At 40.7% G+C, this 26,101-nt stretch overlaps 1 protein-coding gene across 5 annotated transcripts in view; it reads right to left on the bottom strand.

Annotated features, from left to right (window-relative positions):
• Positions 1-26,101, bottom strand: part of AFG2A (AAA ATPase AFG2A) — a 148,668-nt gene that overhangs the window by 112,787 nt on the left and 9,780 nt on the right. For 4 of the 5 annotated variants that reach the window (XM_028744673.2, XM_028744674.2, XM_028744670.2 and 1 more), the window contains exons 8-13: positions 24,327-24,450; positions 23,680-23,935; positions 12,730-12,884; positions 10,750-10,959; positions 7,550-7,603; positions 5,242-5,321 (exon numbers count right to left, since the gene is read on the bottom strand). In XM_028744673.2, coding sequence (XP_028600506.2) covers positions 5,242-5,321; positions 7,550-7,603; positions 10,750-10,959; positions 12,730-12,884; positions 23,680-23,935; positions 24,327-24,450 — 879 coding nt within the window. The remainder of the gene's footprint in view (positions 1-5,241; positions 5,322-7,549; positions 7,604-10,749; positions 10,960-12,729; positions 12,885-23,679; positions 23,936-24,326; positions 24,451-26,101) is intronic. The other variant, XM_077934018.1, reaches the window with a different exon arrangement.

Here is a 26,101-nt window from a genome sequence, read left to right as displayed (position 1 = left end):
TTTTAATTTGTCCTTTCCACCTGAGTTAAAAGTGCTTCAGGTGAAGAAAAATATATAATTACCTTACTGGATATAGAGTAAGTGTTTCACTGTAGCTGTAATGTTTGAATTTAAGTCACAAAATTGACACTTACTACATATTGTTTTCTGGTGCCGATTACTTACAGCTAAACCTGTAGATTTTACCATAGATTTTGGCCTTTGATTATTTTTCTTTCACCGTTCAGTCACTTCATTTTGCATGACCAAAGTACCAGATAAATGTCCATGTGCATTTAAAGTATAATCAAAAGTTGTTCCCTAAATGGCTACAATTTTGAGAGCACAGTGGTTACCTTCTGTTCACACGCTTCCCCTTCTTGGCCTCAGAAAGCAAACTGGTGCCTTATATAGTTCTCTTCCTTCAATAATGTACAGCAAAGCACTGACTTTTTAAAAAGGAATTTAACAGTAGTGTTCTCTCCAACCCACAATTTTTCATGCCTGAAACTGCTTATAAAAAACAAAAAGGAACAAACATGTCTATTGCCTAAAACTCCCCACAATCCTACATGTATAAACAGCATCCTATTTCCAAAGCACGTAGATATCCCAAGTTCAGCAAACAGACTGTCTGGACTACATTTACAGAGAACCATGTTCATTCATCACCTTCAAGTTTAATTACCAAGCCATTTCCTCTTGGCAAAGTTTACCGGTCAGTGGAATTAGGTTTTACATGGTCAGGATACCAAGGAATTACAAGTACCCATAATTCTCTGCAGCTGCACAATTTGTTAAGAATCTGAAGCTTTGAAAAGGAAAGGATTATTTAGGAACAAACATTCCTTCTCGCATACAGTTGTATCTGGAACATTCATGTGGACATGACCTCAATGCAGACGTCTTTTATGAAATAATGCCAAGAAAAGGCAGCTAACTAAAAGAAACCCAATATTAGTCAGAACCACAGAGAAATAGGAAAGGCATCCATTTCTTCAGTAGTACAGATTGTTCCTTATTGTATATTTGGACTGTGAATTGGCCAGTTTCATTTAATATATGCCAAATTCACCACTACTTTCAGAAGATTTATTAAATACTGTAACAAAGACTGCCAAAGTGGTTCTACGATAGTCAGCAGGAACAACCACAATGTCTCAAAACAAAACCTCTCATTTTATTTGCTCAATTCCACTTCGGAAATCAGTGACACAGCCTTCACTATTCTTTATTATTAAACTTGGCAAATAACATACAAATCTTCTCGTACATTCTTTAGTCCTCCCACCGCCATAGCAATTTCCTTCACTTCCCACCCTCCTTTAGCTGTGGTTTCACCAAATAAGAGGTAGCTACTATGATGGAGATACAATCAATTCTTATAGAAATCGCAAGCTAGTCCTACCACTACCCACAGCCTCCAACAACTGTTTTAATGTTTTGTATTTTGTGGATATTCAAGGCACTATCCAACTAAACAGTTCCACTACCACAAGCACTTTTGGCTGCACAGTGGAACTTTCCCTTACTGTTCTCTCCCTATGTGCCCCCACCACCCTAAATCTGTTCCAGGTGTTTGGGATATCTCCCAGAATATATTTGGGGGGCATGCAGATGAGAGGAAGTGCTGTTGTGCAATCAAAGGTGTTTGTGCTAGTAGAAATCGTTCTGCCCAGACGCTGAGGTCCAGAGCCGAGGGCCTTATGGCGGTTCCCTCATTGCGAGAAGCAAAGCTACAGGGAACCAGGCAGAGGGCCTTCTCGGTAGTGGCGCCCACCCTGTGGAACACCCTCCCATCAGATGTCAAAGAGATAAACAACTACCTGATATTCAGAAGACATCTTAAGGCAGCCCTGTTCAGGGATGTTTTTAATGTATGACATATTAGTGTATTTTTGGTCTTTGTGGAAGCCGCCCAGAGTGGCTGGGGAAACCCAGCCAGATGGGCGGGGTACAAATAAATAATAATAATAATAATAATAATAATAATAATTATTATTATTGAAATGTTTAGCAGGATACTGCTCTGCTATGCACTATGTTATACACTATGTTGTTTATGTTAGTATAGTGAAACCATCCCATGGCCTTAGGACAAAGGGTGGTATACATTAAATTAACAAACAAAACGAGCACTTCAGGGGTGCATGGGGTTACTTTAGGGTCAGGTAACAATCTTCTACAGAAGTGCAAATAAGGGCCAAGCCAGTAGCAGCATTATGCTGTATGCCTATTTTTTCATTCTGTTTCAATTATACATGAAGTGTATGTAGCTGTTTCTTGATTTACATTTTTCTGCCCTGTATATGTGCAAAGGCAGCTGATATACAAATGCTATTCTGCACACAAAAGCCACCTGCAGTATCTTTCATTCCAATATTTTTACACAAACACTGCCAATTAATAGGCTAAATTATAACCAGAAGTAGTTATCTGTAGGGAAAGGGCACAGGGCGTTTAACGACAGCAATATGTTCTGTAGAAAAAGCACAGGGGGACTAGGGAGACAATATCAACAGGTGTTTCCTTGAAAACCTCAGTCTGGTTATAGAAGAGGAAATGGATCTCTGGAGCCTGCAAATCGTTAGCATCTCTAATGCATTTGCAAATTCCTACTGTGGAAAATCAGCCTGTAAAAACAGGTCATTTCCAATAAGTGCCTTGTCTGGTTTCCTACACCATTTAATTCCAGATGAATTTTATGAGAACTATGTTACATATTTTACCTCCCATATGGTTCACATTTGACAATAAAATATTTGTGTCCTGCTCTGCTCTTTTCTATGCTCCAAAAAGCAGATGTCTTCAATGGAACACTGAAGGTCACACCTCCTATCTCCAATGGGCAGGCCAAGGCTGTGTTTTCTCCTTCTCCATCAATCTCCAGATAAGATGATGGTTTGGGAAGTGCATCTAGCTAGAATGGGAACATTCTAAATTAAGGCTCCAATGAACATACTGGACAAAACTGGCCATTTTCATTTTTTTCTTATAACAGCCTTTTCACCACATTGCACAGCTTCAAAATCTTTATTAGAAATATGTACCGTATTTTTTGCCCCATAGAACGCACTTTTCCCCCTCCAAAAATGAAGGGGAAATGTGTGTGCGTCCTATGGGGTGAATGCAGGCTTTCGTGGAAGCCTGGAGAGCGAGAGGCATCGGTGCGCACCGACCCCTCTCGCTCTCCAGGCTTCAGGAAGCTATCCGCAAGCCTTGCAAGCCCTGCGGGAGTTCCCGCGGGCTCACAAGGCTTGCGGGCAGCAGCCTGCAGCCCGAAGCATGGGGAGCCCTCCCGAGGGCTCCCCGTGCTTCGGGTGAGTGTCTGCAAGCCTTGCACGCCCGGTGGGAGGTCCCGCCGGGCGCGCGAGGCTTGGGGCGGCAGCCGCGGCTGGGGGGGAAAGTAATTTTTTTTTATTCATTCCCCCCCCCCCAAAAAAACGAGGTGCGTCCTATGGGCCGGTGTGCCCTATAGGACGAAAAATATGGTATTTGGCATGTTTATTCCTGTTTGTAATTTCTTTAATAATTAGTTTAAACATGTTTAATAGTGCCCTGGAGAATGGCTAAAAGTTTATATAAGTGTCATAATAAAAAAAGGGCAGGAAACGAATATAGCAACATATAACGAGACTCCACAGTCAGATTGCAGCAAAGGGCAGAAATTACAGCAACTGGCTAGTGTTCTGTTTCAGTTCTATGCTCACGTCAGATCTGACAATTTAGCTCTAAAATTTCGCTACTGCTAACGCAAGAGGCTACTGTTCTGGTAACTCTACATCCCTGTCACACAAGCAAATTACAGCTGGAGATGTACAAAGCAGAAAGATCTTATTATTGTTGGGTGAAATCCAACATTAGTCATATTCAGAGCACATTGACTTAGTAACTTAAGTCCATTGATTTCATTGGGTACACATTGTGTGACCTAGTTGGATATCACAACATCATCATCATTATCAAATAGTTCTGGAAATGCCATTCCTTTACTTTAAACAGCATAGCATTCTTCAGATGCTGTGGACTCCTACTTCCATTAGCCACACCAATGGATGGAAGTGATTGGCATGTTAAAACACTACATCACTACATCACGAGGCACTATGACAGACAGGCCCTAGGTCTGCCTCCTGGTGACCCAACAACCAGGGAGAAATGGTGAGACCAACAACCAATCAGGAGAGAATGTGTGGAATTTAAGTTAGACCATAGCAGTTTAACAGTCAGATAGAAACTTTCCATCTGGGTGGGCAAATTGGTTCTCTGCCTATCTGAGTGGGCTCAGAAAGCGATTATCCGTCAGTAGGCACAGAGCGCGAATAGGCTCTCAAGGATTGTCTATGGGCAGACTATGCTGGACTATCTGAGAGGGGTTAGCTAGGGAACTTGGCTTTGATTCCCTGTGGGGTAGTTAAATCCTAGAAGGGGCTGGGTGGGTGTTGCTGCTTGGGACACCGATATCCCTGCTAGGTGTGAAAAGTCTACCTGAGACTTGGTTTGACAAAGAGTGTTGTTTAAAAGTTTCTCTGTAAACAGTGTCTTTAACAAACTTTTGTGCCTCATGCGTGAAACCATCAAGCGTTAAATGTTTGTAGAGTGGAATTAAATAAACATACAGTTTGGGATTCTGGTATATGGCCATTTCCTATTCTAATGAAAGTGCAAGGCAACATCCTCATGACGTGCTCTGACTCCAAGCTGAAGATCGTGAAAATCACATTTCCATCGCCAACACATGCACACTTGCATGCCTGCATGTAATGCATGATCAAGGATGCATGCTTGGTTACAATGGAGCAGAAGTATGGGTAGCCTTCACCTGTGACATTTGCCTGATCCAATTTCCCCCACAGATGCTATTACCCTAATGGAAGGCAGTCAGGGAAACAGTCTTTCCCTGTGGGGTTAACAGTCATTTCATGGGGGAATTTCAATCAGGAAAAGAACACCAGGGTGGTGGGGAAGCAGGGGTGGGAGTGGTCTCCCCCAGCACCACTGTTTCAATAAAAATCAATAAAATTAAGATCATTCTCTTTGGCAGTCTTTAAAAGCAAGGGAGTTTTAAAATGTTTACTGAAAAGGAAAAAAGTCACTGCTGAATTACTGCTAGGTCTTGCAGAACACTTATATCCCTAATAAAATGAACTAACCAATTTCCATCTAAATATGCAAGAGAAACAGATACAAAAGTCAACTTCTTGTTCATGTGAAAGTACAAAGCAGTAACAGATCCAGAACCTTGTAGATAATTTTTCTTACCTTCCCCTTTCTACAGCCAGGGCATCTATTTCATCAAAGAACAATATTGAGGGTGAAACAGCTCTGGCTTTCCTAAAGATCTGGCAAAACAAAAACAAAATAATTGTCAGATGTCCAAAGAAGTTGCATAATCACAAATAAAGTTGTTACCCTTGGTTTGCCTCTAATATCCAGGATAGGTTGCAATATCAAGATAAAACTATAATGACACAACCTTGCATCATCTAAAATGTCCAACTGATGGACTGCACTTTTGTAGACTGTGGAGGTAACCATTTCAAATAGCATTGTTGGCATCCCTCCAATTATTCTCTAAACAGCAGGAAAAAAAATTGTGTAAATATGCTTTAACTGAACATATACTAAGCATATCTGGGGATTACTATTTTAAATGTCTTTTAACTTTTTAATACTATCAGTTGGCAAAGGTAAAGGTAAAGGTACCCCTGCCCGTACGGGCCAGTCTTAACAGACTCTAGGGTTGTGCGCCCATCTCACTCAAGAGGCCGGGGGCCAGCACTGTCCGGAGACACTTCCGGGTCACGTGGCCAGCGTGACATCGCTGCTCTGGCGAGCCAGAGCCGCACACGGAAACGCCGTTTACCTTCCCGCTAGTAAGCAGTCCCTATTTATCTACTTGCACCCAGGAGTGCTTTCGAACTGCTAGGTTGGCAGGCGCTGGGACCGAACGACGGGAGCTCACCCCGCCGCGGGGATTCGAACCGCCGACCTTTTGATCGGCAAGCCCTAGGCCCTGAGGCTTTTACCCACAGTGCCACCCGCGTCCCTATATCAGTTGGCAAAACCTTTTAACAATTAGCCAAAGGATGTTCCAGGCTCACCTGGTAAAAACAAAATAGTTGCCAGCTGCTACAGCATTAACAGGATAATTCCTATCATTTTAAAATTGTCAAACAAAAACTAAGCTATGGAAATGTTTCTCCATTCCATTAATGCAACTCGTTTAACACAAAATATTGAATTCCATTCTACCAAAACAGCACATCAGCAGCATTAGAATAAATGAATTATTAGGGCAGGATTCACATAAGGATCCCCATCAGCGGAAGCCGTTCCACTTGTGCAGTGGGGCTTTTTTTCCTTTCCTCGCCTCCGTATTGGGCTCAGGAAGGTCATGAGAACCCTCAAGACAGCACAGGGGAGGAATGAGGATTGTTCCATCTGGCAAGCTGATCTGCTTGTGCAGACATAATGTTTGTAATAGTGCAATGTTGAATTCTACCCTTAGTATGAATGACTGCTTACAAAATCCTTTGTTGCCAAATAATAATTTTGACTATACAGTCTGCAGATATCAGTTTTAATTAAACAAGCAGAGTATACAAACAATATGTATGTACACTGTAAGTAATACATTGTAGATATGATATATAATGTACTAAAAATATTTAATGGGAGCAGCATAATCAGGTCAGTGATTACAACAGCATTCCCCCCAATCAGCTTGAAGAATCACTGTGGTCACAGCTGGCAGCTGCTGTCACTATCCACCTTCTTTCTCCAGGCATGTGGCCCCAGTGATAGCTTGGCCTCCCATATATAAGCCCTGATCGATGTAGGCCATTCTGCAAATTACATCTTTCAACTCTACAATTCCCTCCTGTGAAATGACATTGTTGCTGTTAAGAAAAAGATTGTAAAAAACACCTTTCAAATTACAATTAAAGTCCTGATCACAGTAAACACACGAGTTAATTTAACCGAAACCAGTGTTTCCCTACTCCCACTGTGTAAGGCACCATGCTGCCTCACACCATTTCCTCAAACTTACCTGGCAGCGAGGTCTCACTCTGGAGTCTCCAATACTGTACACCCTTCAGTGCTTTAGTAGCATCCTGGGCACAATGCTCCATTGGAGGCATGTATCCATTCAAGCAATATCCTAGTAAGATAATCTAGAAGCGAAGATTCCCCATCGATCATTGTGCCAAAGATAGTGCTATGAAAGTGCCAAAGGTCTTCAGTGAACCCACAGCAAAACCATCCTGCCGCAGGCCCCTGGTAAGTTTGGATAGGAAAAAGAAGGGGGCAGAGTGGAGAACACCCTCCACTCTTAGCAAATTCTTAGCAAATTCATACACAAGCTGACTTCATCATATCAACATATGGCAGGAAGCAGTGAAGACTGCTATAATTCAAAGCCTGTGAAAACTAGTTACTGCAAAGCAATGACTGCATGATGCAACAAAAAGACCCTGCCTATAATGTAGCAAAACAGACAGTAAGTTGCATTATACATCCCTGTACATGTGCACTTAATATTCCAGTTAAATTAATAACACCTTACCTCTCTGACTGCACGTTCAGATTCTCCAACGTATTTGTTCATCAATTCAGGGCCCTGCATGAAAAGAGTCACATACATTTTCCTTATCCCAAACACAGCTTTAAAGAAATCGGTCATATCACATAGAATTCTACCTTGAAGAACTTTTGAATATCTACTTAATCAGAGATAAACCCTATAATACAGGGTCTTCCAAGGAGACCCTGCAGGATGTTCCATGATTAGCAAAGGCCCTGGCTCCTGGGTTGCGTGGTGCCACACACAAGCCCCCTCAATCCTGATGACTAGTGATTGCCACTTGCGTGACCACATCTTCTCAGTGATAGCACCTACCACCTGGAATGCCTCTGCCTTCAGTAAATTAATGAGGCAGAGACAGTAATGACCTTCCTTTTTTTTTTTTTTTGAAATTGTTTATATTTGATTTTACAAATATAAATATATAAGCATACCAAATACACATCCATATAAATAGATTACTCTGAATCTCAAGACTCAGAGATTCAGACAGTAATGACCTTCCAATGCCTCCGAAAAATATACATGTTTACCCAAGCTTTCCTGGACTCTTAATTTTTAATTTTCCTGTTTTGTGCATGGCTGCTTTATTGTGAAATGCAGTTGCGTTTTGTTTTTATCAAGTTATCAGGAGACTTCATTAAAATGTTGTTGTATTTTTATTATTTTTATGTAAACCGCTAAGAGATTAGTGTAACATTTGAAATAAATCCGTGTGATTGTGGAAGTAAAGAATGAAACACCAACCCAGGTCTGCATTTTTGGTGCAGCTCATTGGATAGTTAAAGCTACATGCCCTATTCCTGTTCTCTTGCACTCTGCTTAATAAATGAGTTGGCAGCATGGAGCTCAATATGTGCTAAATTTTTATGTCTATTACTCAATCAGCACAGATCACAGAGTGACATTTCATACTTCTGCTTACTAAACAATAGCTAAAGGAGGATCTGCCAAAAAACCTCATCGGAACACTAACCAGTTTCCTTCTGGGGATTCAGTGATGGTTGCTCATGAAGCAGAGCAGCAAGATTTCCAAGCCTCATTAATCTATTTTAACTGCTGCAGCCAGGAGGAAGGAGAAAAACGGCGGAGGAAATTTTAACTGGAAAATATTTTGACGTACTTGACCCAGATGACAAACCAAACTTAAGCACATGTCAAGGGCAAAGAGCCACGGAACGGAATCCGAAGAGGGATACAGGACATTAGAAAATATGCCAAGATGAAGTCAGAACTCTGACAACATTGTATATTTTTGTAATCATTGCTAATCAGGAAAAAAAGAGAAGCTAACACTGAAAGGATCTTATTTAAAACAGAAAATAAGGCACCGAGAACATTTTCTACCAAAAAACCTTCCACCGCAATTGGACACATTTACTAAATACAAATAATGCGTTGGAGTCACTGACTCTTCTGCCTGCATAAATGTTGTTCTTGCTCTTTTGAGGCACTACAAGTTTTGCCAGCTAGTTTCTAAAGTATTCTTAAAATCCAGAGAGTGCTAGATCATTTGGCACTCCTGTACGTTTAGAACATCAGAAAGGCCTAATTATTTAACACTTCTCTTTTATGGATTGATAGCCCGAGGTCAAGCAACACATTACACACAGTTTTCATATCTTGTAACTTGTTTTTAAACAAAAGCAGTTTGGCAGTGGGTGTTCTTGTATGGAGAAATAGCAAAGGAGTGCTTTAACCTTCTTCCTGTGTACTGTTTTTCCACTCCAACTCCCTGCCTCCCAACCAACTGCCAAGGTTTCCAATTATGTTTACACCCCATATACACCTGGAATCCTATCACAGGAGGAAAAACAGGGGGAATTCCAGCAGAAAAATAGTAGAGACAGGAAAGGGTTAAGGGTCCTCCCCACTTCTCTGCACAAAAACACTTGCTTCTGTTTATAAAAACTGGCAATTAAGGGGTTGTTACTCAGATTTGCATGTAGCCTAGTATAACCTATGAGTGGAAATTATTAATCCCATCTAAGAACACAAGAGCTCTGCTGGTTCAGACAGAAGTCATATCTAGTCCAGCATCTTGTCCTCATAGTGGACAGCCAGAAGTCTACATGAAGTCACGAGCACAACAGAACTCTGAACCACTCCTGTTCCCCAGCAACTGGGGGGCTCCATGAATCTGTATAACCCCCCCCTTTAAAGCCACCCACCCATGTGGGCTGCCATCCCTACATTTTGTGTGTAGCCAATTCGACAGTCTAACTATGTACTGTGTAAAATAGTTAAAGGTAAAGGGACCCCTGACCATTAGGTCCAGTCGTGGCCGACTCTGGGGTTGCGGCGCTCATCTCGCTTTATTGACCGAGGGAGCCGGTGTACAGCTTCCGGGTCATGTGGCCAGCATGACTAAGCCGCTTCTGGCGAACCAGAGCAGCGCATGGAAACGCCATTTACCTTCCCGCCAGAGCGGTACCTATTTATCTACTTACACTTCATGCTTTTGAACTGCTAGGTTGGCAGGAGCAGGGACCGAGCAACGGGAGCTCACCCCGTCGCGGGGATTCGAACCACCAACCTTTCAATCGGCAAGCCCTAGGCTCTGTGGTTTAACCCACAATGCCACCCGCGTCCCTTTTGTGTAAATAGTTAAAGAGGGACAAAGCCAAGTTTCTGCAATTAGAGGCAACATTTTAGCTTACTGCTAATTTTAATTATTTGTTGAATGTTTTAAATAGCTGTATTAAACAGCTTTTACTGATAGCTTTACTGCTTCTGTGAGATGCCTTGAGGTTTTTTCCTTCACAATCAAATGGTATATAAATTTTGTGAAATAAAATAAATTAATAAACAATTGAAAGCTGTTCACACACTGAGTTGTTGCATTCAACTATGTTCTCATCAGAGTAGACCCACGAAACTTAACGGACCTAAATTAGTCATGCCCATTCATTTCAATGGCTCTACTCTGAATAGAAGGAACACTGGATACAGGTAGTGCTTCAAAATGCATCAGTTAAACAGGAAGGTGCAAGTGACTTGCTTTTTTTTGTCCAAAGTAGGACAAAGGAGGGATGCCATGTGCTTCCAGTGCAGAAACAGCTCCCCCATCTCACTTCAGACAGAGGCCAACACAAAGTTACCAAGAAGCGCAGGTGTATCAGCATGTCTTGTTCCACACGTATCCTATAATGTCCTGCCTTAAAACTAGAAATGCCATTTACCTTCACTGCCAAGAAATTCAGCCCACTTTCATGGGCCAATGCCTTTGCAATCATGGTTTTTGAGCATCCTGGAGGTCCATAGAGTAGCACTCCCTTTGGTGGCTGAATCCCCATTCGAATGAAAGACTCGGGATGCTTCAGTGGCCATTCCACTGCTTGTTTCAATTTCAGTTTGACATCTTCTAGCCCTCCAATGTCTGACCAGGATACCTGTAAAACAAACAACCCCGTCATGAATCAGCAGGAGATTTTTTTGTAGAGTAGAAGATTAGAAGTATTCCACTCACACACACAAAAATTGTAGCTGTTACAAATACACACGATTTAAAATCACATTCTACAAGTGCTGCACTAAAAGGCTTCCATTGCATTTACAGAGATGATGGGGAAATATGGCTTGATGCCTTAAAGCTGCTCAAAACTCAAAACTATTTTTGCACTGAGTGGAAAGCAGACATAACTGAGAGAAAGAAGGGAGGTGGTAACTGGTTATTAACAGAGTTCAGGATGGACATGGTTGATCTGAATAACATGAGGTGAACTTTTAAAATAACTAGATTCAGGTGGGTAGCCGTGTTGGTCTGACGCAGTCGAAATAAATTAAAAAATTGTGCAGTAGCACCTTAGAGACCAACTAGGTTTGTTCTGGGTATAAGCTTTTGTGTGCATGCACAATTCTTCAGAAGTGTGCATGCACACAAAAGCTTATACCCAGAACAAACTTAGTTGGTCTCTAAGGTGCTACTGCACAATTTTTAAATTTATTTTAAAATAACTGTACTCATTAGTCATCTCAGTAACTAACAGCCCACCCCTTGGCCTTGCCCACCTTCACCTCCATACCTTCTTCTAAGTCAAACCAGAAGAGGAGAGCAAAAGAATCAGGTGTTTACTATACAGTGGACGCTCGGGTGGTGAATGTGAACCGTGTGGGAGGCACGTTTTCAACCAGCAGCGTTTGCAACCTGCAGCGCCGCTCATGCGCATGCATGGGTTGCGATTCGGCGCTTCTCTGCATGTGTGACCGCTGAAACCCGGAAGTAACCCGGCCCAGTACTTCCGGGTTTTGGCGCGTCCACAACCCAAAAAAATGCAACCTGAAGCGTCTGTAACCCAAGGTATGACTGAACAGTACTGAGGCTTGTGAATTAGCAAGGCCTAGTTCAAAAGCACATCAAAGTGCAAGTAGATAAATAGGTACCGCTCCAGCGGGAAGGTAAACGGCGTTTCCAAGCGCTCCTCTCGTTCACCAGAAGCGGCTTAGTCATGCTGGCCACATGACCCGGAAGCTGTACGCCAGCTCCCTCGGCCAATAAAGCGAGATGAGTGCCGCAACCCCAGAGTCGGCCACGACTGGACCTAATGATCAGGGGTCCCTTTACCTTTAGTGTCAGCACACTCAGGCAGCTGCTGCAGGCCCAGCAGGGTCTACCACTAGTGCCTGCCTTTAGAAACAAAACAAACAAACAAACAAACAAACAAACAAACAAACAAACGTCCCGAGGGCTCCAATCAGCACCAGAAATGTGAATCTGGGAGTCACTGCCATTTTCAGTTTCCCACAATATTCCACTTACCAGAGCACTGCTGCCATCGCTATGTCAGCCTGTCATGGAAAACGAATATCAGCGTCTGTGAGAAGCCCCAGCGAACCTGGAGCCAACCCCAAAATTAACAACCACCCAGGGCAGAAGATTCCTGAGTTAAAATGGCATTGCAGCAGCAGCAATAAATCTCTGCCCTTCATCAGTAGATCAGGATGGTTCACAACGCAAAATTGCAGTATTAAAAACCACAAAACACATAATAAACTCAAGAACAACAACAAACCAATAATACCCCCCCCTCCCACAACGCATATAAAGGGCACTGGATGTCTCCCTTGAGCTACAATTGTCACCAGACGGTGACTGCTATCAAGTATGTGGCTTTCCTATGTTTGAATAATTATTTCAGAATATTGTACTGGGCAAAACTTACTTTTGGCACATCAACTGCCACTTCCCTCATGGCACTGGGCCTGACGTCGTTCATTGCCTGCAGGAAGTCGCTGCGAGTAATTATCACTGATCCAGACACATCCTCATCCAAGAGGTTTGCTTTCTCCCCAAGTACTCTCCGTAAAGCATACAAGCCTGCACGTGGCACAGAATACGAAAACACGGCATCAGATTATCGCTCTCCACAAATATATGGCGTGCCACGTATGACATAAAATAGATACACCCAGGGATAAGGAGAATTCATTTGAATCCTCATTTGAAGTAATCAAGCAGGGAAAGAATATGACAAGTTTACTATATCTCAATAATGTAAGATTACATTCATATAAAATAATTGTTCCTCTGTGGGACGAAAACATTAAGGAGATGAATACAGATGAATACTGGCAGAATTTCTTAAAGATCATGTAAGCTAGGCCCTGTAACTAACACACAAACACACACACACACAGACAGCCTCACATCAGCCTTTGCTCACAAGCTTACATAGCAAAGGGAGAGCGAGAATATATGAGGGCCAACCTGGAGCTCTAATATAATGTTGCCTTTCCCATGTGAAAAAAAGATCAAACTCATTTGCTTTTCCTCAGTGGCAGCTGGTAATATTTTGACTTGGTAGGGCGGCAAATTTAAACCTTGCTGTTTTCATCGTAATAGGATTTGCATGGCATTTATTTAGAAAACTGTGCCTTTACCTAGCTGCATAGTGCCACTGTCACCTCTTTTTAAAAAAACAACAACACAAACTTCAATTATTCATTGCACATCTATGGGCAACGGAAGAATTTCCATGTAAGATGGCCCAAGTATGATTCTCAGAAAAGATTAGCTCCATACCTCTTATGGAGCCACACCACAAAACGTTAAGTGTTTGAATTCATGTGTTGATTACACCTACACAGGCATTGCAAAAAAAAAAAAGCTAAAGCAACACAAACCTATAAAATGTGGAGAACACTTGCTTCCAGTTGCATGTGATTTTCCTGCCCTCGATAATCAATATAACTTTTTTATTATCCAAAACATTTACTGCTCTAATTAAAAGAACAAAGTTCACCAAGCAATAGACAAAAAATGATTGCTTCATTTAAAGTAGGGCATATCAGAACATATTTGCAATGCATGCTTTGGTCCTGAAAATGTGAAATAATAATCTCTGCTCACATGCAGAGTCTGTCAAACTAGCAAGTAATCGTAATCAAGTCTCTTATGTCTGGAAGGGGCTGGAGGGAAGAAGAGAAGCGAAACAGACATCATAAAATGTCGCTCTCAATATGGAACATTCAACAATATGCCATATGAATTGCTAACGGCAAAATACACCAATGACCTTTAGCATCTAGTGTTGTTACGCATTTTCTTCATATAAAGCAATATATTATCTTCAAATTAAGTATACTATAATGTGGTATAGAATGAATGATTGCTGTTCCTAGGTTCAAGAACACCAACACTTCCAATTAAAAGAATAAATCAGTTATTTCACTGAGAAAGTTAGCCTGTGCATATCCAAGATCTTTGCTAGAGACAATGTCCCACATTGTAAGAGAATTTAAAAGTTAATCCGTTTGTTTAAAGCAGCAAAATATTTACTTGTAGTTTGATTCACTGATAAAAAATAATGACCTCTTCCGGTCTTCATCAAGTATACCCTCCTTATTTCCAACCCAAAACCTTTCAATAAAATATTGTATGCAGAAAAGCAGCATTTAACAACTTGTCCCATTTCCCATTACATGACGTATCTTTAAAAAGGAGTTCCTGTTTTTTATCTGTAGCTACTCCATTAAAAATATCCAGGAAAAACACAGTTCCTATTAAGCACCGTCACTGCAAGGGCCAAGCAAGAACACTGCCTTCCCCTGTTGTCATAGTTTTACAAATCAGCAATAAAGAATTGCAGTCTTAAAACAGAGAGAAAGATAAGCAACGTCAGAACTGTCCAAAATAAAGCTTGAATCCATTAAGCCTTCTAATGATTAAGATATGGGTGTGTGCACGCCGTGCTACAGGTCAGCGTTTAATTGAAAGAATATTTTACAATAAAGGAATAATGAAAGACAGATTGAAAGCAAGACCTCAGTTCTTCCTGTTTCCTCTTGTTAGCATCATTTGTTCCTGCCCTCCCCGCTGATCCTTGACCTTAAAAATTGGTTGCATTATGGCCAGGAAAGGATAAAGTTAGTACCTTGCCAGGAAGATAAATATATAGCCCTTTCTTTAAAGGCACGTTAAAAAAGAAAAAAGACATCCAGATTAGGGCTTCTAATTTGTAAGATTGCACAAGCCCTGAGTAATGAACTCAAAACGCACATTTTGTTTAAACTGCAGCCCAGAAAATAGTGAACATCTGGCCAACACAAACGAGGTTTTTCAGATAGGGTTTGTTGAAGCACGTTTTGGATCAGATGCATCCTTTACCTTCTATTGTAAGTTGGCTTTGAGCACATACTTCTGTATCAGATGGCACCTATTTCCAGTGGCTTAGTGAACAATCATGTTCTCTTACCACCAACTAATTATTTGACCTCCCTTGCAACTCTTATTCAAAACAAGTAATCATTCTGAAACAAGAGACTACCTAAACAAAACAAAACAAAAATCTACAGTATATGCTTTAAGGTTTATTATGTGGTTCATGTAGCCTTTGTAAAAGCAAATCACTGCCAGTTGATGCATTTACCCACATTCTTCCACTTGTGTGACCTGCAACAAAATGTTGCAGTGTGAAATATTATTGTCGTCCTCCATGACACTCCATTCCACAGTCAGCATTCCATAGCTATCAAACACTCTCAGTTCTCACTGGTTGTTTGGGGGGGTTCTCTGCCCCCTCTCATACATATATATATATCCTATTTCTGCAAACTATCAAGTTATTGATACCTCCCTCTTGTGCATGGGTGGAGCCATTTTGGTTACATAAGAAACACTCACAGCACATCAGAAATAGACAAATGACCTAAAATAATTGCTACCTAGCAACAGTGGAAGGCTTTAAGGGTGTAGCATAAGAGAACCTTGTGCCATCACTGCTCCTAGGACAGCGCCCAAATTACAACAGGGCCAGAGGCACCCCATGTTGGAAATGTTTTGCCTGCTAAAATATGAGAGACCCCCATCAGTATTGGCACCCCAACTAGCTCTTGGGAATACACTTATCTGGACAAACATTCCCCTGATCTCCTGTTTTAATTAACTGTTGTTTTGATGAGATTGTTTATTGTAGATTATTTAGTTGTGGGTGGATGCTTATTTTTTTTTTGTTTTGATGAAATTGTCTATTGTGTATTTTAATTATGTGTGACTATATTCTTTATCATCTGTTTTTTACTTATAAACCACTTACAGAACACTTCAACAAGTAAGGAGCCTATTAATTCATTACCGTATTGGCCGTATTGGCCCAAATGTAAGCCACACCCATTCCATTTTACCATATGACTGTTTCAGCAGCGAGATCGTAAAAGCTGATTTTTGTAAGGTTGCGAGTTTAAGCCGCACTTTTAACTTTCCACGATTGACCTTTGGGGGGGAAAGTGAGGCTTATATTCAGGCCAATATGGTAATCAACAACAACAACCATCTTTCCCTTATAAGTTATACATTCTAAACTCATGAAGAATCTTCCTGGATCAGATCAAAGGCCCATCCAGTCCGGCCTCCTATTCTTATGGCGGCTGACTAGGAACTATAGGAAGCCCACAACCAAGACCTGAACACAACAGCAAAAACCACATCACGGCATTCACCACCTACAGAATAAGAAAAAGGAAAGTCTACTTTGTCAGACAGATATTCCTTCCTGGATTGGAACATGCATGGGCCACCAAGTGAGAAGCACAAGATTCAGGAATTTGGAAATGAGGAATGTCTCCTGAATATTAACATAAATAAAACAATTTTCAGGCACCTAACCTTTTATCAACATCAGATGAACCTTCGAAGTTACAAATCTGTAATTCAGATTTAACAGAAGACAGAAAACTGCAGGATTTTCTAGCCTGGCATTTTCTGCTCTAACATTCTATTAATTCAAATATCTGGATTCAAAATGGCATGCAACATGTCAGATGGCTGTTGCGGTTGCTCAAGAGTAACCAGGCAGGACTCCAAACCTGTGTTTTACAGGTTTTTAATTTGGTGCAAACTATTTACAGTGAAGAGCCCCAAAGCTCATGTCTGGCTCAATCGCTAGCAAAATCCGGGAGTGGTCTTTTTTGGGACCTCCCCCAACATAAGAGTTTCATTACCCCCAACCTTCTCCTTCCCTTTTTGCGCCTTAGGCTACTGCGCAGGATGGGCGATGGGAAGGGCGTGTTTCCCTTCTGTCCGCCTTGCCCAGGAGCGGTGTTAAGTCTCCCACAAGCATTCTCTGGTCCTTGCACCTCTTCCCCACTAGAGGTGGGGCTTTCCTCCTCCCCGTAAGGGGAACTGCTTCGCAAGATTTTCGGAGGCTCCCTGTAACACAACTCCCCTTCTATTCCTCGCTTCTGAGCCAATGGCAGTTCCCAGACACAACAGCAACATTTTAAACCACACAAACAAGGGAAGGGTTGTCAAATTTCTTTTCCCTAAACAATATGAAATTATTATTATTATTACAAAGAAATTAAATTTGCATATCTGAAGATCTCAGGGCAGTTCACAGCAAAAAAGAGAGAGAATGCAAAATGTATAATACGTAAAACCAAACCAGAACCAGAACAATAACCCCCCTCCCAAAAACACATTTAGAATGTTAATCAGCCCAATACCTGGTTGAAGAGAAACATTTTCACCTGGCACCTAAAGATATGCATCAAAGCAGCCAGGCAAGGCTCCCTGGGGAGTGCATTCCACAAATGGGGAGCCACTGCAGAAAAGGCCATGGTGCCATTCTCCAGACCTCTCATGGAGGAGGCACACAAAATTAGAGTTGTTCCTAGAGAATTGTGTGTATAAAAATGAATTTGGAAATGTTGGCTATATTGACTTGTTCTAGGAATGTCAAAATTACAAACCCACTGAATGAGAAAATGCCATGTGCCACCTCCTGGGTTCCAGGTTCATTTCCTACTTTCTCAGTGAAGGCACTTCAGGCAACGGGGATTAGAGCTATAAGCAAATACTACCCTATACTGGGGCAGAGGATAGGAAGATGAATGTTAGGCAGTGTGGTTCATTTTATGTATGATCGCTTTAAAGACATGAAACCTAAGTATTCCTTGTCTATATGCCAAGTTTATTAAGTAAAAGCCTGTTGAGAATGTGCGCATTACTCAGACATTTTAAACACGGGGAAGGGATGTGTGTAATGTTACGAATTAGCTGTGAAAGCAATACAAGATTTATCCTGTTCATACAAGTATAACCCTCAGGTCCTTTGCGACCTATACACTGCAAGTTCACTTGGCTAAACTGCTACATGGAGGCACATGTAATTTACAGTCCTTCATGAACAACCTCGAATTTGCTGAAACATGCCTGTTGGCCTAAACAGATGTTATGGCAAGGCATAGAAGGAGAAAGCAGATTGATTTCAATTCCAAGAGTTTTATTACACAGGAATTCTTTTCCACAACGATGACTGTACACACTTGCTTTATTTGCCAAGGCAGAGTGTCAGGAGAATTATTATTCTCAAGTCTAAAACTATTCACAGCTGGAAATAATTGTAATTGAGAAGAACCAATTCATTAACAGAACACTAGTTCTAAAAGTTAACCTAAATAAAATATAGATTTAGACTTAAAAGAATATATAAAAGTGCAATTTTCTCATTCAGTGGGTTTGTAATTATGATGGAAAGTGTTCTTATAAAAGGCCAGCATTCCCCACAGGCCGATTTTGACAACCTGTCAATCACCTGACATCATAACAACATCAGGTAACTGATAACTGTCAAAAGTCCCCTTCTGCAGCACTTCTGAAATGCCAGACGACCAGCTGGCCTTCGGGAGTTTCAGAAGAACAGTACAAAGCGCTTCTCACAGAAAGCTAACTGACAGGGGCAGATATGAAGAGGAAAAAGAAGTTATCAGCCAAGATTCAAGCAAACATGACTCAAAATATATAATTAGATGTGTGTGAGTCTAATTAATACAACATTTGAAAACATATGTGGAACAAATGAATGAAATGGGAAGACAAGAGTTCCACTGTGGAGCTTATATTGACGAGCAAGTATATTTAGGATCGCAGCCCAAGTTTGACTTCTCTTCGTTCCATCACAGTGTCCATTTAAGAAAGGGCTGGGGGGATTGTTTCTGGATGCAAGCAGAAGATCAGCATGTTCCATCTTGTTTTACACATGTTCCCTCAAGCATCAACATCCAGATGTAACTACTTCTACATAAAAGCAATTACTCCAAACCGATGTTCTTAAAAATAACCCACAAGCATATGTTACAGCTTTGGTCAACAAAAGCCATTATGCCTTGCATGTGGACACACAGGCAGTGCTGTATCAGGATGTTACCTCCTAGGAGAGAGAGAAAAGTCGATTGTTCACTTCAATTTCAAGATTTAACAGGTCTTTGCCAGATTGTGAACAAGCTACCAATAATTTGTAGAAGTCATTTCTATGCTTGTGGTTTTATTTGCAAGTTATACAAGCACTCATGTTCCTTGCAGCCAGGATGAAGATTTATAAAACATCATGAAGGACAAAAAAAGCATATTTTAAGCCCATCCCAAGTAATTGCCTAGAAACAACTTGGCAGTTTCTAGCAATACTTACTTTCAGGGGGTCTAAAATTTGTTTTGTGCTTGTTTACTTAGAAGTTAAGACCTACAAAGCTCAATGGGACTGCCTAGGATTTTAAACTTGGGTGGATCTACACTCATGGTTTTTAACATTAAGGGAGGATAAGGAATGGTTTTGATAACATATATGGACACATGACATCCTAGTTTTAACGTTCATGATGCATCATTAAAATGTGACACCAGAGGGCGCTGCAGAGCAACCAGCAGCAGGGAAACAGCATTTTGATGGGGATAAAACAGGATAAAAAACGCTTTAATTTACAAGCATGCCCTGTGACGTTTCAGAACGACATATGTAATATCGTTCAATTAATGCTAAACAGGTCAGTGTAGATCCAGCCCTTGATTTCAGTTTTCTTTAGTTAGTGGTGGTGGTAGTAGTAGTAGTAGTAGTAGTACAGTGGTACCTCGGGTTACATACGCTTCAGGTTACATACGCTTCAGGTTACACAATCCGCTAACCCAGAAATAGTGCTTCAGGTTAAGAACTTTGCTTCAGGATAAGAACAGAAATCGGGCTCCGGCGGCACGGCAGCAGCAGGAGGACCCATTAGCTAAAGAGGTGCTTCAGGTTAAAAACAGTTTCAGGTTAAGTACGGACCTCCGGAACAAATTAAGTACTTAACCCGAGGTACCACTGTAGTAGTAGTAGTTGTTGTTATTAAGGTAACATATATTGTTTAGCAGCAGATAGCACAACTTGTCCCCCTGCCACTTGATTTTGTCCAGCTCTCAAGCCCAAACTGATTTTTGAACTCTGGGGAGGTTAAAGGACAGTTCAGCAGTTCTGTAAGGGGAACAAACATCCACAAATGTGCAGACATGGAACATGTGCAGACATGGACTAGCATACAAAGGGAAGTCCCTGGAGAGGGCAGTCAAAGGGAAAAACCAACCCGAACTTTGCAGATGTACCACAGAACAAAAGCAATTCTCAGCACGTCATTGTGATGGAGCATCTTCCATACCCAGCTGCAACCTCAGTGTTTAAATCATGCGCAATTCCTTTCAGTATTTGAGTCTGTAACTTTTTAAGAAGTCTGCACAGTGTAGCCAACAATATCTTTTAAGATAAGCGCTAGCATTTTTCAAGCCAGCATTCCCATTCACTGTAAACAAGATGACCCTTCTCAGTTCCTGAAAAATAAATTTACATTCATAATCAATCCTGCCTGAAACTTACAGGCAGCCTTAGAAGGATAAATTTATAAGGAATTGCTATATTTGGAAGCCTATGTTGCTAGGCACTTTAAAACATTCAACACTGTTTATTCCACTTATATCCTCATTGCCCAGCTAACATGCCATTTGTTATGCTGTTTCTGAAATACAGCGGAGGTCTCCCTTTGTAGCATCATAAACATTTAGAGAAATAAAACTCTCGTCAGCTTCTACCAGAATGGCCAGTGGTCAGGGATGAAGGCAGTTGTAGCCCAAGAACATCTAGAGGGCACCGTGTTGGGTACCGCTTCCTAAGGAGAGCAGAGACATACTACCACATAGTGGTAGCAACTGTTTAGACAGGAGAAATCAGAGCATTCTGAAAATATTCCAACCCAGTAACTTTTCAGAACAAGTCAAAACAGGAAACAGTGGAAAGCTAGGAAACAATTAATTCCAAGAATATTTTCCCACAATGCATAGTACTGTAAGTTAATACTGTCTCTCCCCCACCCCACCCCATTAAAAAGTGTTGTGGAATACACATCATTTAAAAAGAAGAAGACGACCCAAGCTTAAGAAAGGAAGCAGCATTCTTTTTAGGTAAGGGTATCATCTCAATCTTTTGGAATACTTGCCTTTCAACAAAAGATTGTACTCAAGGCGTTCAGAGCTCAGAGAAATGCTTTGGAGAAGACAATACTCTATTTATGGTGAGACATGCTTCCCGTAAAGGACCCAGAAAATTGAGTTTCCCAGAGGGAATAAGGTAGAAGAGGCAGAGGAAAGTGAAATGTCTTCTTTGACAGTATGTTACCTTGCAATGCACAAGTTATCTTTCAGTAAGAGATTTTATTTGAGTATGGTTTACTGTAGTCTTGCCTTTTACAGGAATTCAAGAAAAGAAAATCAGAAATTTCTGTACGAAATCAGAAAAAATGCAATTAAGTGAAAGTGAGATATTCCTGTCCCGAAAGGCCAAGTAAGGGAGAATCAACAAAAATTATACCTGGATACAAAACCACTGCAGTAGTATATATAACAGCTCTTATCAATCTTATGGATACAAATGGTGAGAAGGGTTTTGTATAGAAGGAAGCTCATTTTATTTAAAGGGGAAAAAATGTTTGTTTTTAAACATTATAGTGAGATATATCACCGCCTAGTTATGCAGACAATGATGCTTTGCTCCATAAATTCTATTTTATAAAGCAAATCTGGACAAATCTATCCAATGACTAAACTGGCTTTTGAAGGAAGAACACCTTCTTGAAGAAAACATTCTACAACAAGCTCTATTAAGAAACTTTATCATCTGTATTTTTTTTTAAAATGGCAGGAGACTTCGTATTTTATAACAGAATACACTAATAGTCTAGGTTTACAAAACAGTGAAGCAAGCTATACATACAATTGTTTCAGGTTCTTTATTATTTTAGTTACAGATAGGTAGCCGTGTTGGTCTGCCATAGTCAAAACAAAACAAAATCCTTCCAGTAGCACCTTAAAGACCAACTAAGTTAGTTCTTGGTATGAGCTTTCGTGTGCATGCACACTTCTTCAGATACACTGAAACAGAAGTTGCCAGATCCTTCTATATAGTGAGAAGGTGGGGAGGGGTATTACTCAGAAGGGTGGTGGGAATGGGTGATTGGCAGATAGCTGTGATGAGCCTGTTGTCGTCAACAGGCTCATCACAGCTATCTGCCAATCACCCATTCCCACCACCCCTCTGAGTAATACCCCTCCCCACCTTCTCACTATATAGAAGGATCTGGCGACTTCTGTTTCAGTGTATCTGAAGAAGTGTGCATGCACACGAAAGCTCATACCAAGAACTAACTTAGTTGGTCTTTAAGGTGCTACTGGAAGGATTTTGTTTTGTTTTTATTATTTTAGACTCTTAAATTTAAATATTCTGTTCATAGAGTTGTAAGCAATTTCTTTCAGCTAGTGGATGTGTTTAGATTGGTTGAAACCATTATTCTACCACTAGATGTCACCCTAGTATAACAATTGATGAAGAAAGCTCACAAGAGAAGGGCTCACTTTTTAATACCAAAGCTTTGCAAATATGCCACTGAAATTATTGAAGTTATTGCCATTCGTAATAAAATACTGTTAACTTTACACAAAATAAGCAGTGGAATTTTATGCACATTCAATCTGAAGTCAGTTCCACTGAGCTCAATGCGACTTACTCCTAATTTTCTGATTCAGTAATCTATAAGCTTACATACTCTTCAAATCAGCATAGTACCGTATTGTCCAAAATAAATATATCCACACCTATTTTTTTATTTGTACCACAGTCTGCTTAATTAGAGGGTTTACACTAGCAGTCTGTTGGACACAAAACAGAAAAGTCCAGAAAAGTCACGTGAATTAAATGTCCCGTAAAGAGAATTCAAATGTTAAGAAGGTTGTCAATTGTTGTTGTTTTTTTGATAGATGATCTGCTGTTTAAACAATCAGTTAAATTTAAATACATTTGCATGTCACAAAAACCAGACAACAAATGTCTTTTTTGCAATATTAAGGAAGCATGAGCAAATGCACAACTGAACAAAGTTTAAAAGTTTAAAAGGAAAGGTAATATTTAATGTATAGTATTATTTTTCACTGACTATTACAGTACAGTGGTACCTCAGGTTAAGAACTTAATTCGTTCTGGAGGTCCGTTCTTAACCTGAAACTGTTCTTAACCTGAGGTACCACTTTAGCTAATAGGGCCTCCTGCTGCCGCCCTGCGATTTCTGTTCTCACCCTGAAGCAAAGTTCTTAACCCGAGGTACTATTTCTGGGTTAGCGGAGTCTGTAACCTGAAGTGACTATAACCTGAAGTGTCTGTAACCCAAGGTACCACTGTACAGTAAACACAATCAAAATGACCTCAACAAACTGAATAATGAACAACCGTTCCTTCTTCAGCCTTGCTTATTAAAATTTGTCTTCACTGACAAGAACTACACACTCATTCAGCTAATTATTTGATATAAAAGTGTTCATAGCTCACCTGCTTCTTTGCACACCGCAGCTAGGTCTGCTCCTACATATCCATGGGTGCTGTCAGCCAACTGAACCAGCTCTGTTGCCGTCAGTGAATGAGGAACCTTGTTCAGAAGCTTCTTGAAAATGTCCAGTCGGTCCTGAGCGTTGGGAACCCCAATTTCTATCTCCTTATCAAAGCGGCCAGGTCTGCGTAGGGCTGAATCCAGAGCGTGGGGGCGATTAGTGGCCCCAAGTACTAAGAGTTGCCCTTCATTGCCTTCCTGAATGACCAACACAAAACAGGTTCACTGTAATTCAGGAACAATGCGGTATAATCAAAAGCACTGTGCTTTGGGATTGGAGATTGAGGTTTATATCTCCACTCAGCCATTAGACTTAGCTTTCAAGCTAAGGCTGAAATTCTATGCATACTACCCTGGAAATATGAAGTGCTTTTCACACTTATTTACAGAATACCATTACCTTATAATAATTACAGATGAGGACACATAAGATTTATGAGCCCAGTCCCAGTGAAAAGAGGCTTTATTTTTGTAATATGTAAATTTACCAACTCATCGCCAAAGAATTCCACAGGAAGGTAAGTTGTATGAACACAACCATTTTTTCATGCCCACCCCAAAGCCAGCAACTCCATCGTAGTTTACTTACTGATCCAATGCCATCCATCAGTGTCAATAAGGATGCCACAATTCTTTTCTCAACTTCATTCTGTGCCCCTTCTCTTTTTGGGCAGAGTGCATCGATTTCATCAATAAATATAATGGATGGGCGGCTGAAAAGGAAATAATGGAAAGCAACACGTCTCTTGAAACAGGCACATTAGGAAGACACAGCCAGATAGATCTCATCAACTCACTCCCTTTAAAGCACTGAAATGGTTATTGAAATTCTGCATCGGCTAGTTAGAATACCAAATCATGACACGCCTCTAGCCATATGAAATGTTTCGTAACATTTCATGACCCCCCACAAATGGGGCAAAGAACTGAAGCGAAGTTTATCTCATGGCACAGCCCAAAATATCCTGAAGTATGAAGGGAAAACATGTATACAGTTTCCCCCAAAAGGTGGCTTCTCCCAAATGAAATATGGGAACTGCAGTTCATTTTGAGTCCCAAGTGTTGTTAGGAGAACCCCAATTTGCTTCCCAGAGCCACAACTGCCAGAGTGGTTTAACCACCAGTCCCTCTTCCCAGGGAATTCTGAGAATTGTAGCTCTTTGAGAACTCTCAGCACTCTTAACTACCAACTCTCAGCTCCCACCTCTAAACAATCCAAGCTAAAATGCAACAGGTAAATAATTTGAGACAAGATTATTCAAATGTCAAAGGCTCGGACTTTTCTTATGACCTAATGAGAAGACCTAATAATCAAAATACAGGGCAGAAATCTTACCTGATAATAGGCCAGAATTCTAGCATAGAGTCATACCACACATGGGACAAAATGATTTGAAGCAAAAGAACCAACAGCTAATAGAATTTAATTTAGTTAATTAAATGAATTAATTTAAAGTATTTTTGACACTTTTGATTAAGTAGTCTATATTTTTTTCCAAACTAATAAATGCTTGTAAAATGCCAAGTTTTATTTATCAGCATATGTGTAATAAAAACAAGCCAATAAGTTCCAAATGAATTGGATGAAAAGTCTTTTGTTCAGCTTTGAAGTTCTTAGCCCTTTTATCAGAAGGATTAATCAACATCTATTAGTCATGATGGCTGTACAGAGACGGTATACCTCTAAAATCCATTTTTATAGTACATTTGAGTGTTCAAAGCACTTCACGTATTCTTATAACAGCCCTGGAAGTTGAGTATTATCATCCTTAGACTGAAGGTGATAGGACTGAAGCCAAGAAAGAGTGGCTTGACTAAAGCTGCCAATTAAGTTCCAAGCAAAATTCAAGTGGGTGATTTCTTGGACTGTAGCTCAGTCTTCTAGCCACTATGGTACACCAGCTCTCATAACCCACAATATTAAACAGAGTTATGCAGAGGCAATACCCATTTTTTTCATGGGATGACTTCCAAGTAGATACGTACAGGATTGTTGTGTAAACTTCATAAATACAGAGATACCTGCAAATTCAATTCTGGTCTAAAAATAGTATGAGGCGTTGCTTAACACCTGAACAAAGAGGCTTCAGGTATTTATTTATTTTTAAATCATTTTTATTGGTTTTCCAATAAAAACAGCGGCTTCAGGTATTTTTAACTCATCTAGTACACAGTCCTATGTAACAATAGTGGGGAACGTCAGGCCCAGCGTGTGTGGCAAATGTGGCCCTCTGCGACTCTCTATCTGGCCCCTGGGATATGGTCCTTCTTCTGGTCACACTTCCTCTCTCCTTAGGCCATGCCCCTAATCAGCCTTACTTTGAACCCTCCTTGAGTGTTTCTGCCTGGCTGGAATGTGTTCTT

The sequence above is a fragment of the Podarcis muralis genome, chromosome 9 (assembly GCF_964188315.1).
Source record: "Podarcis muralis chromosome 9, rPodMur119.hap1.1, whole genome shotgun sequence".
Lineage (NCBI taxonomy): Eukaryota > Metazoa > Chordata > Lepidosauria > Squamata > Lacertidae > Podarcis > Podarcis muralis.
The sequence above is the reverse complement of the archived record's forward strand: the minus strand, read 5'-3'. Positions and strand labels throughout refer to the sequence as shown.